Source organism: Tachyglossus aculeatus, chromosome 19 (assembly GCF_015852505.1).
Source record: "Tachyglossus aculeatus isolate mTacAcu1 chromosome 19, mTacAcu1.pri, whole genome shotgun sequence".
Lineage (NCBI taxonomy): Eukaryota > Metazoa > Chordata > Mammalia > Monotremata > Tachyglossidae > Tachyglossus > Tachyglossus aculeatus.
The window spans coordinates 36,585,124-36,597,968 of record NC_052084.1 but is presented as its reverse complement, the minus strand read 5'-3'; the positions used below and the strand labels follow the sequence as shown (position 1 = coordinate 36,597,968).

The 12,845-nt window shown below is 41.4% G+C and overlaps 1 protein-coding gene across 1 annotated transcript in view; it reads left to right on the top strand.

The window, feature by feature from the left end:
• ASCC3 (activating signal cointegrator 1 complex subunit 3) overlaps nt 1-12,845 on the top strand; it is a 281,982-nt gene that overhangs the window by 215,753 nt on the left and 53,384 nt on the right. The window contains exons 31-34 of the mRNA XM_038761176.1: nt 3,571-3,708; nt 3,799-3,919; nt 5,149-5,281; nt 8,087-8,212. Of these exons, the coding sequence (XP_038617104.1) occupies nt 3,571-3,708; nt 3,799-3,919; nt 5,149-5,281; nt 8,087-8,212 (518 nt within the window). The remainder of the gene's footprint in view (nt 1-3,570; nt 3,709-3,798; nt 3,920-5,148; nt 5,282-8,086; nt 8,213-12,845) is intronic.

Below are 12,845 nucleotides of genomic sequence, written 5' to 3'. Positions count from 1 at the left end.
TACCTCATCTGTAAAATGGGGATGAAGACTGTGAGCCCCCCGTGGGACAACCTGATCACCTTGTAACCTCCCCAGCGCTTAGAACAGTGCTTTGCACATAGTAAGCGCTTAATAAATGCCATAATAATAATAATAACTCCATCCTGAAGTACGCAACATTCGTCTGACAGCCCAATCCTGTTTGGAGACTGTGCCCTGTGGTGTTGGGCCAAAAGGCTGTGTGCTAACTCACGACATCAGAGAGGGCTAATGCTACAGTGCAAGTTTTCCTAAATGCTGGCTCATGCAAAGGCTCAGCCCCCTTGTTGAGGAGAACTGGGCATATGGGAATTTTATCTTCTAGCCACACTGGCTACACTGATTTCCAACTCTCTCTCCCTGATTAGGTCATTTCATTTTTATACCTTGTGCCTTTCATATTTATTAGAGTACCTCGAAAATGCTTTATAAATGCTGCTTTCATCATTGAGGTTTTACTTCCTCCTACAAGATGTGTTTTTTATGACACCAAAGTGTATCGTAAAAAATTAACATTTAGAAATAAGAAGGAGATGTTTTTACTTCATTTAACATCTGTACCAGATGTGAGAGATGTAATTATTTTTGTAAAAAACTTCATAACTTTCACGATTCCTTTGTATGGCACATCTTTCTTTTATTGAATGTTTTAGACAATTGATAAGCATTATTCAGTGGCATATGGTCTGAGTCTGACGTGCTTTGAAAAGAGTACAGAGTACTAATAATGAGGATTCTGTGAAAATGGGAAAACCGGCACAACAGATATGCTTTGAGAAAGTATGGGTTCTTAGCATCTTGAAACAATATATCACACTCCAAGGGACAGAATTGGGCTGCACAATCTGTTAGCTCATTCTTGTCCAATCTGGCCTCCTCCTTTCTTTCGGAGCCAGCATTGTCATCAGCTCACTGAATTATACTCCGACTGGAATGTATTTCAGGCACGGGGTAATGTATCTACTTAAATGGAATCCTATCTTTCTACAAAAGCTTTTTAAGTATAATAAATTTAAAATATAAAAAAACGGTTCTATTAACTTAAAGTAAATGGTTCAACAGTTTACATATGGGGAGCCAAAGGGGAAAAAAAGAGTGACTACTACTTTAAGAAGCATAGTGCTTGTTCTGAGGAGTTTATTTCTTTCTTTTCTAATACATTTACCTGTATCGGATTTTTTTTAATGACAGATCTTAGGCACGGTTTCGAAGGTTATTTACCAAAAGACTTCCTCTGGGATTTTTTTTTTCAAGGAAGCATTTTGAACTGTTGTTTTAAAATCTGGAGTCGTTAGGTCCGGTTACTTAGTATTTAATTTAAAAAATGCTTAGTCTGCTGTCAAAGAAATAAGTGTTACGGTTAACCTGATGTTTTATGTACAGTGAATCCCATCATTTCCTAAGATCCCAAAAGGAGAGCTCCTCAGCAGAGAGTAAGAAGGTAGTTGTGTTCATTTTAGGAGAATTAACCAAGTTGTGAGCTGTCCCGCCACAAGAGCGCAGGTGGGCTTAAGCTTAACCCTAATCCTCTGTTTTCCTATTAATTGAATACCAGTAACTTCCCTTACAGCTGTCTATGGTAGAGAGATCATTTAGCATTGATTCAGTGAAAACAGCGTAAGAGATAAAGTTATTTTTTAGAGTGCAATTCTGGGCAGCCCTCTTGCCAAATCAGTTTGGGGTTTTTTTTTTTTGGTTTTCTGGGGGGGTTTTTTGGTTATGTTTTTTAATAGATTGTACTGATTTATGTGGTCGTGAGGGCTCAGTGAGTAACGGCTACCTTTCCCTGCTGTCAGAGTGACTGTAGAGTGGCATGGGTCCCCACTTTCTCCTACGGAGGGCCCTGTAGGGAAGCAGCGTGGCTCAGTGGAAAGAGCAAGGGCTTTGGAGTCAGAGGTCATGGGTTCAAATCCTGGCTCTGCCACTTAGCTGTGTGACTTTGAGCAAGTCACTTAACTTCTCTGTGCCTCAGTTCCCTCATCTGTAAAATGGGGGTTAAGACTGTGAGCCTCCCGTGGGACAACCTGATCAACTTGTAACCTCCCCAGCGCTTAGAAAAGTGCTTTGCACATAGTAAGCACTTAATAAATGCTATTATTATTATTATTATTGTCATTATTATTATTACCTAGTGTGTGGGTCCAACTCATCCCACCACAGGGCACCCCTGTAACACAAGTCACAGGGAAAAAAAATCTCCAACCCCGAATGTCAAAGCAAGAACAGAACTGAATACTTTCTCAGCAGTGTGAATTGGGGATATTTTATGCTGGGAACAATATGACCAAGAAATGAATAACACAGGCTGTCACTTTGGAGTAAGTGAATTTACAGAAAATGTTCTACAAATGGGTCTCTTTTAGAGGCTAAAGACATTTCTAATCATCGTTTAATCCCTGCTAGTGTTTTGTTGTTTTTTTTCCCCCAAGGGCAACAGATTCATGCAAGTCATGTCCCTGTGGTTGAAGTAATCGGTTTATGAAGCAAATGTCATCATAGCAACAATACCATTCATTCTCTTGTTCATAAAAGTGATGATCATGCCCCGGGGATGGTGAAATGAATATAGGTTTACGTTGCACTAGCAGGAGTTTGTTGGAAGTTGGTAGGCTTCATTCACAACCGTGAATTTTCCATGAAGTTCAGTTCCTCGGTTCATACCGTGGTCTTTTAAAATGACTTAAAAATAAAGCCATTCATCTTTACTAGGCTAGTATTTCTAAATCCTGTTACCCTACCTGGAGAGCTTTACAGTTGTTCCCCCACACCTGACAATTAGGGTTAGGTCCTAAACAGAGAAATGGAAGCATGTTCCAAGGAAATCCAAGTAAAAACTTGGCTGTGGCTGTTGCTTAACAGATAATGTTTTAGCTCTGTTCCATTTTAACTGGACTGGCAAACAGGATTTCAAAGACTTGTTAAGGTGCTCCACTCTCATTCAAGAATTAGAGATTCCTCCCCTCCCCTAACCAGCACCATCTTCGCCACCCATCACCCATCAGCCCAATCATTTAGTGCTCTATTGGTTCCACACTGATTTTACTCCAGATTGTCATCATGCTTTTTTCCCTCATTCCCCTTTATTTATTTCTTCTCGTATTCCTTTTTCTAAAGATGCTCTCTATTCTGCATCTTAGTCCACTCCATTAAAAATCTTTATTCTTTTCAAATGTGCCAGGGAGTTTACATGAACTCAGCCTTCATTACTGCTTGTCCACAGTGCACCCCAGTTATTCTCAAGCTCTTGAGAGTCACTAAAGGAGAAGATTGGACATGTGGCAAGGCAAAGGATTAATGTGTAAGGAAGTGTTTTCTTTGCTCTGTAGAATAATCCTTTGCTGCCTGAAGTAAAAAGAAGACCAAGCTAGCAGCCCAGGATGATTTAGAACAGAAATATTCTTCTCATCCGTAATTTTAACTCCACTTTGATGTAGCAGAATAACATGCCTTTTTCGTTATCCTCTGTGGTGTGTGGTATATTAATGTTGCTTAATCAGTGTGATTGGGTGAAACGAGGCTTTAAAAACCAAAAAATCATCTTCCCAATTCTAGATGAATGACATCATTGGGACAGTAAGAGACTCCAGCCTCAAGCTGACGCTTGCCTTTGGAATCGGAATGCACCACGCCGGCCTGCATGAAAGAGACAGGAAAACGGTGGAGGAGCTATTTGTGAACTGTAAAATTCAGGTACATTAGTTTCCACAGGCTGATATTTTAAAGCATCGTAAATTTTATTTCATAATATTTCGACTTCTTTTCTGTCTTTTTCCATTTTAGGTTCTTATTGCCACAAGCACATTAGCCTGGGGAGTAAATTTCCCAGCCCATTTAGTAATTGTAAAGGGAACAGAATATTATGATGGAAAAACAAGGCGTTATGTGGATTTTCCTATTACAGGTATTTCACAGAGGTTTGCAAAAACTGGGTGAGGTGCACGCTTGGTCCTGGGTGTCTTTGGATAAAATATATTTTGGAGAAGCAAACTTGTTTAATTAAACCTACAGTCATTAAATTATTTTCCTTTACATTTACAACCCAACTATGTCAGAACTCTAACACAATCTGGACTTCTTCACGTACATTTATAAAATTAAGGACACAGCCCAAACAGCCAACTTGTCATTGTTAGTATAAGTATGCATCCAATGTCTATGTTGGGCCTGCGTTGTACAAGACTTCAAAGTTGCTGCACACACTAGATGATTTTTTATAATGGTTTTGTTTTTAAAATGTCAGTAAAATCAGTAACAATTTCAAAATCAATCGATCGATCGTATTTATTGAGCCTTTAATGTGTGCAGAGCGCTATACTAAGTGCTTGGGAGAGTACGGTTCAGTAGCATTGGTAGACAATCCTTGTCCACAAAGTATAGGGGAATGATAGTATTAAACCTTATGATTTTTATAAATAAAATGCTGCTGACTTTGCCCTGACCTTCATGTATGTTACATCTCTTAAGGCCAGGCTGGCACATTGAGTGTCAGAAAAATTCAGTGTTTATAAATGCTTGACCAGCTTCCATTGGTTCCATAGGTGCCAGTGGGATGGTTTCCCTTTTCTTTGGGGGTCACTCGCTGAATGTCTAATTTTAAAGATTCTCTAGGATGGGTAGTGGGGGCCTATAAATGTATACAAGCTCTAATTTCATGGGTTTTTTTCTAACACAAGTCATTGTTTTTTAAAAAATAAAAACATATTCCATTTGGACAAAATGGTACATTTATTGTGGGGGCTAAGTTTTTACCTAGTGGATTTTTTAAGTCCATTTGATTTATGTTGTAGCACACAGTTTTCTTATATCGATTGAATAATATTTTTCAAGCAGTTTACAAATATTAGCAAGGGGCCATTTATTCATCCTTTCATACAGGTTCTGAAGCCAGTTAGGAACCTGATTTCCCAGTATAGTTGACTATATATCTTGATTTAATTACACATTTACTGAATGAAAAATACCTGTCTAGGGGACAGAAACTTAGGTGCCCGCAGCAACACGGACTCTCTGTTAGCCCCTGGAGGAAGTTTTACATCTGTCTTGGTGGTTTCTTTTAGCTAATATGCCAAGTTAAGTAAATGCTTCTGTAACGGGTCACACCCTAAAACCCTCCTGCTTCCTCTTTTCTAGATGTTCTTCAGATGATGGGACGTGCCGGGCGACCTCAGTTTGACGATCAGGGCAAAGCTGTAATTTTGGTCCATGACATAAAAAAAGACTTCTACAAAAAGTTTCTATATGAGCCCTTCCCAGTTGAATCAAGGTGAATTTGATTTGACATGAGGTTTTCTAAAGCTTGATTGGGTTAGTGTTCCATGGAATGTGCCTTTGTTCAATTCACCTCATTCAAACATTTAAAATGAAAGTATATCCTTTTTGATTAAGTGCTGTTTCTGAGAGAGAAGGTAGAATCAACCAAGAGCCCATAATTGAGCCCACCCACAGCCCTTTATGGTTCTAAACTGGGCCCAACAAAACCCTGAACCTATAGACCCCATGTGTCAGGTGCAGCCCCCAGGACCATGAGCCCTGGTCAGGAAAGGGAGGACGAAAGCAGCTGGAGTAGTATCCCCTGCACGTTGCTAAGGCCCCTGAGTGTCTAGTTGGTAGCCCCCTCGTCCCAGGAACCTAGGGACAGTTGTAGCAGCAGCAGCCTTTTTCACCCAGAGATACAGCTAGTCTACTCAACAGATGGTGGGGAGGGGAAGATAGCAGTCCCCTTCCTGCTCTCCTGCGGCTGCTGCCACTGTCGTAGTCACAATCAATAAGGGACGGTAATCTGTGTGTGCATGCCTGCACACTCCACAGGTGCACACCTCTCTCTGCGGGCCTCTCTTTGTCTGTTTCCAACTCTTCCTCTCGGTCTTATTCATAATAATAATAATAATGGCACGTATTAAGTGCTAACTAATAATAATAATAATGGCATTTATTAAGCGCTTACTATGTGCAAAGCACTGTTCTAAGCGCTGGGGGGATACAAGGTAATCAGGTTGTCCCATGTGGGGCTCACAGTCTTCATCCCCATTTTACAGATGAGGGAACTGAGGCCCAGAGAAGTGAAGTGACTTGCCCAAAGTCACACAGCTGACAAGTGGTGGAGCCAGGATTTGAACCCATGACCTCTGACTCCAACTATGTGCAAAGCACTGGTCTAAGCTGGGGAGGTTACAAGGGGTGATCAGATTGTCCCACGGGGGGCTCACAGTTGTAATCCCCATTTTACAGATGAGGGAACTGAGGCACAGAGAAGTTAAATGACTTGCCCAAAGTCACACAGCTGACAACTGGCAGAGCTGGGATTTGAACCCATGACCTCTGACTCCGTAGCCCATGCTTTTTCCACTGAGCCACACTGCTTCTCTGTTCTGAGTCTGCCTCATCCCTGTTATTGTGTCAACCTTTATCCCTTCCCTTCTTCCTTCTCCCCCAAGACCCCCATTCTTAGACCACTGGCCCCACCCCTATGGCAGTCCCTCCCCCTCACACTGTATCCTCAAGAAAATGAGAGTTCTCATTCACCAAAGTCATTTCCTTTCATGCAATGTTGTCATAGCATATTAGGTTCCTAATCATGTTACAAATAATTTGTTAGTCAGTTGCAACATTTTAAAGGTGCTGCCCGTGTGCAAATGTATAATGGTTTATGCAGCCTGTCTTCAGTACTGAGATTTTAAAGGGCACGGGTTATGTTGTCTCCTTCTGGCTTTCCCTTGCTTGCTCATTTATGATTTTAAGACAATCAGGCACAAAGCAAAAATGTGTAAATTGCATAGTTTTTTTGTTTTGTTCTTAAGAGTCTCCACATAAGGGATAAAAGACATTTGGTTGAAAAAACTGTTGAGTGTTGCAACTCTAATGAGTCAGTCTCTGCCATGAAGGAAAGAAAATGTGATGATACTAATAAGTGGTTACTAAATTACAGAAACACCACATTACCTCCGAAAATAAACCTGAGTTTAAACAGACAAGTGGTGGGGTTCATTCTTCCTGTTGACTTAGATCCAATTAGTTATGTTCCACTCCAGCATCAGCTTCAACACAGTGGCTGACCCCTCCTCTCATGCTCCCATGCCCTGAACTTGGACCCCTCCTTTCTTCTCCTCACAACCCCCTACTCCCTACAGGCCGCCTCCCCTCCCCAACTGCCAAAAACAAGCCAGTTAGGGCAAGTCGAGAGTCACGCTGGCTACTGCACCTACAATTTCAGCTGTTTCCCCCTTCTTGCCCAGCTCTATCCCTGTCCCCCTTTTTATTTTTTATGGTATTTGTTAAGCGCTTACTATGTGCCAGACACTGAGGTAAACAACAGCTAGTCAGGTAGGACATGGTCCATTTCCCACATGGGGCTCACAGTCTTAACCCCATTTTACAGATGAGGTAACCGAAGTACGGAGAAGTGAAATGACTAGCCCAAGGTCACACAGCAGACAAGCGGCGGAGGCGGGATTAGAACCCAGGTCCTCTAACTCCCAGACCCGTGGTTTATCCACTAGACCATGCTGCTTCCCTAGGGCTACCAGTGAGAAGGGATGGTGGTGTCATGTGCACTGTTTGTGGCAGCAGTCACTGACTGGTAAACTAAAGGCTTAATTAAAAAGGAAGAAAAAAAAACTAATATAGGGCAGGGGTCAACATAGGAGGGGTTGAGTTTGAAGTGTAGTTGGGACAGGAAAGCTGCTTGGGAGAAAGGAGAGTGGGGAAAAAGAAATTGTTGCCAATTTGTACTTCCCAAGCCCTTAGTACAGTGCTCTGCACACAGTAAGTGCTCAATAAATACGATTGATGATAAATACGATTGATGAAAAAAGCAGGGAAAAGGGGGACTGGGCTAGAGATAGAATCAATCTTCAACTGGTGATTGGGTGTAAGATCCAGGACTGCTGGGGTTAATCAGCAGATAGTGCAGAATGTATCCCCAGTTTGCATTTATTATAAGGTGGCCATAATTTGGGGTGCACTTGCTCATTATATTGGACTTTAAAAATAGCAGTGGATATTAATCCAAGTGCAGGTTGTCGGGATTTATTTACTCTTCATATGTTCCCTTCTCTCTCTTGTAATTTAGCTTGTTAGAAGTGCTCTCTGACCATTTAAATGCCGAGATTGCAGCTGGCACGATAACTTCCAAACAGGATGCCATGGATTATATCACCTGGACTTATTTCTTTCGGCGTCTCATCATGAATCCTAGGTGAGTCCCCCACTCAGGCCATGAGGTGCAACCACTAGAAGTTTTATTTTTCACATTTACAGAAGATGTGGTAGAAAACAGTGAGCTTTTTTTCCAATTCAGCAATACCTACAAAGGATTGGTAGCTCTGATGGTTCTGGAAAAGTTCCTAAACATTCTAACCACATAAATTTCTCCCAGAGAATTGTATTCTCAGAAAAATGAACACTCTAAAATGAACAAATTTCCAAAATAGTAATAATATTTAGTAAACTCCTACATTTTGCAAAGCAATGTTCAAAGCCCAGGGAAAAGCGTAGGTGTGAGAAGTCAGAAGTCATTTATTCTACTCTAAGTGAATAATCATGTAATCTAAACAATCACTATACCCCTTCTCAGCACTTTCATATATGCATTTATTCAATTGTACATTCAATGATTTATCTTCACTACTGTATTTATACATATTTTATATGTGTGCATGTCTGAGTGCGAGAACCTTGTGGGTAGAAATGTCTTTTTTTGTTATTTACTTACCAGAGGCTCCATAGATGCCCAGTAGTAACACTGTTATTGCAGCCTAAAGTTTCATTATTATGATGGTTGAAATTTTTTCACTCTGGCACTCCGGAAGAATAGTCTTTATGGACTTGTTAGATTCTTGCATATTTCCTTCCTGTTCGCTCTGAATCAGCTATTTTCCCTCATTACTTGCAAGGCCAAAAGTCCTAATTTTGGACATGTCTTCCTCTCCCTCAACAAACATACTGATTTCTAAATTGTCAGATTCTGTGTGCTACCTGTTTACTTACCAATTGAAATTTTATAACTATTGAAAGTTTATATTGTTGTTTCTTGACAAAATCAAGAGCGTGATCAATCAGTGATGCAACCTGGGTGTATTAGAGCACCCATAACTTGTGGGTTAAAAGCAAAATAATAAGTTGCCTTAAACTCAAAGATATTGTCTACATTCCTAGTACAGTACTTTTCACATATTGGGTGCTCAGGTAACACTCTTCAACAGCTGTCTCAAGTTTTGGAAGGGACAAGGAAGTGGAATGATCATTTCCAAGTGATAACTTAAAAGGTGGAGTCTGACCTAAGAACATTGAGCTAAACACCCTTTAACATCACTGAGGCAAAATTAGCAAAAGCAGTGCCTCACTTCAGTAATCCTTATGTGGAGGGGTGGGTTAGAAGCATTCTTCTTTTGATTGGGTGGGGATGGGGGGTGAGAAACCCTAAAAATAGGAAAAAATACAAGTTCCCTCAATAGAAAAATCATATTAAAGCATGGAGCCAAGGATGTTCTGCATGTGCAAATGTTTTCACCAATTAATCTATCCTTGATTGTTCAGGTGCTATAAATGGGGAGCAGGAGGGGCTGACAGATCTCTATGGCAGTGTAAGATGGGAGAGTGCTGGAAATTACTCTTGAATCCCCTTAAGAGAATGGTCTAGGTGCAGCATAGCTCTGCCAGCAAAAATAGTTGGAAGGCTTTGAAAGGAAAATTCAAAAAGCTGCAGGTAGTGACCCTGCACCAAGAAGGCTAAAACTTTTCCTCTGCCTCTTTCCCCTTATAATAGTAATGATAATAATTGTGATTTTTTTTAAGTTCTTACTGTGTGCCTAAGCACTGGGATAGGTCTGAGATAATCAGGTCCCACATGGGGCTCAAATTCTAAATAAGAGGGAGCACAGGTATTGAATCCCCTTTATGTAGATGAGGGAACTGAGGCAGATAAGTTAACTGACTTGCCCAAGTCCCACAGCAGGTAAGTGGTGAAGCTGGGATTAGAACCCAGGTCCTCTGATTCCCAGGCCCATGGTCCTTTTCAGTAGGCTGCACTGCTTCCCCAATGCTCTAGTTTATGTAAACATCTGCCAGTTCTAGAGATAGAAAGTTAGTGGTATGTCCTCTGTTTTACAGTGTATTGGAGGCTGAACATAAAAATATCCAGCACATTTTCTCTCTTGTTATTTCTATATTAAATGACCTACCACAGTGCCCAAAAATGCAAAGGTCTGCCGTGAATAAAAACTGTGTTAAGCACTGGAGTAGGGACAAAATCAAACTGAACATAGACCTTGTCCTAACCAGGCTCCCCATCTGAAAGAGGGAGAACAAGTATTTTATCCCCATTTTACAGATGAGGAAACTGAGGCACAAAAATACGAGTTTGTTTCTGGTCAGAGTGAAAAAGAAAGTAAGTACCAGGACACACGGGAGGATTGGGTGGCTGACTCCACATGCCCAAAAGGAGTCAATGAATCTGGAGAAAGGGACCAGTATCTTCTGGACAGTGGCTCTCGTCATCTTTTGTACATATATGTTTGTACATATTTATTATTCTAATTATTCATTCATTTATTTTACTTGTACATATCTATTCTATTTATTTTATGTTGTTAGTATGTTTGGTTTTGTCTCCCCTTTTAGACTGTGAGCCCACTGTTGGGTAGGGACTGTCTCTATATGTTGCCAATTTGTACTTCCCAAGCGCTTAGTACAGTGCTCTGCACACAGTAAGCGCTCAATAAATACGATTGATGATGATGATGATCTTACAAAACAGGCCTGGGACCGTCCTAACAGAAAATCCAGGGTATCCCCCTGCTTCTCGGTGGCCCCAGGAGTGGAACCTTGAACACCCAGCTGGAGGGACTCCTTCCATTTTCCTCACCCGCCTTTTTCACCACCTCCAACAGTTTCTATCTCCCTTTCGGGGTTTGGGGGAAGTGGCAAATTGTTTACACTTTGATCGTGTTCTTTCTTGTTCAGTGAATAGTAATAACCTGTCAGTCCAGATGTCCTTTTTTTAGTATTTCCTTTTTAAAATGAATTTAAAAATAAAGGGTCTTAATTGCCCTACTCACTAAATTTTAAAAATGAAAATTCTGTTCTTTAGTCAAAGAATAGTAACCCAAGTGTCCCAAGCAGTCCCAGCCTGGGTTGACTTGGGCCTACTTATCGTCCACGATTTGGGCTGATTCAGGCCACAGTGGTAGCTGGAAACCATTACTTAGGAGTATTCCGAGCTGCATACATATAAGTCAGTCCAGCTCCAAAACACATTTCACTTCTCTTCAGAACTGTGTTAGGGGTGACTGTTGCTGGATGGTGATAATAGAATTTAAATTAGAGTACTGAAAATCCTATTTGCTTCATGAATTGTTTCTAATTTGGGCCTCTATTGTACCTGGGTGTCCTATTGTGTCCAAAATGGACTCTTTATTGTTAAGATAAGCAATTGAGACCATGATTGGGAGGGTGGAGTTGTTGGCAGCTTGCATTGTTTGGAAGAATGTTGACTAGCCTAGCCTGAATAGGCCATTAATAATGGGCTGTGGTTTACAAATGGTTGGGGCAGTGCGAATAAGTGGCCTGATTTGTCACTACATAGATTGCTCTAGCCTAATGCCTTCTTCCCAAGAGTCTTCCTAGGCAAAGAGTTTAGGCATTCCGGTTACATGAAGAGATTTTGTATTTGGAACTGAAGCTTAAGTTCTTGTTGCCGATCAGTGCTTTGGCTTATTAAAAGACTTTCATGTTAATTCTCCTTTTGAACTAGGGCGATTAATCCGTTAAGGTGAAATAAAACCAGGCTTAGTGCCCCTATGAAAAAGGCCCAGTGATGAGAGGCGACATCATTACTGCCCACATCATTACGGTAGCTCTCCCTGAGAGAGACTTGTCCCACAGTGCTTTCGCTTGAGGGGGATTTCATTCCCTTCATCCCTTCCCCCACCTCCGATCCAGACTTTCCGAGTACTAAAATCCTCCTAACATTGCCCTTCTCAGTCTAGCTTTTGTAGCGGACCTGCTGTCTGGGAAGATTCTAGAAATCTGAGCGTGGGTGAAATTTAGGTCCTTGAAAAAATGGTATTTCTTAAGCGCTATGTCCCAGGCCTGTACTAAAGTGCAGGGGTAGACACAAGCTAAGCAGGTTGGACATAGCCCCTGTCCCACGTGGGGTGCTCAGTCTTAATCCCCATTTTGCAGGTGAGGTAACTGAGGCACAGAGAAGTGAAATGACTCGCCCAAGGTCACACAGCAGACAAGTGGCGGAACTGGGAGGGGAACCCAGCTCCTTCTGACTCCCAGGCCAAGGCTCAATCCACTAGGTCATGCTGCTTTGCTAATATGTTTTGATGTAATATGTTTGGAGACAAGTAATATAATCGTGGATCATGACCCCTGGAGGGTGAATTGAACCACCCGGGAAGAGTTCCTGAAAATTGAGATTAAGGTACAGACCTAACTTTCTCAGTGAATCGCTTTGCTCTTAGGGTTTTCTGGCAAGACCCGAACTGAATGAACATGGGCTTTACTCTTGGAGTTGCGATGTTGATGACGGTGGGGGTTTTTTGAGGTTGTTGGGGGTTTTTTTTATGGTATTTGTTAAGCACTTACTATGTGCCAGATACTGCACTAAGCACTGGGATGGATAGAAGATAAACAGATTGGATAATCAGATACTTCCCTGCTCCCTCTCACCATGGAGATCTCTAGCCACTAGACTCTAAACTTCTTGTGGGGAGGGAACATGTCTATCAACTCTGTTGAACTGTATCCTCCCAACACAGTAAGCACACAGTAAATTCCACTGATTCATTGGAGGGAAAGCTGCTTGAGGGCAGTGACTATGT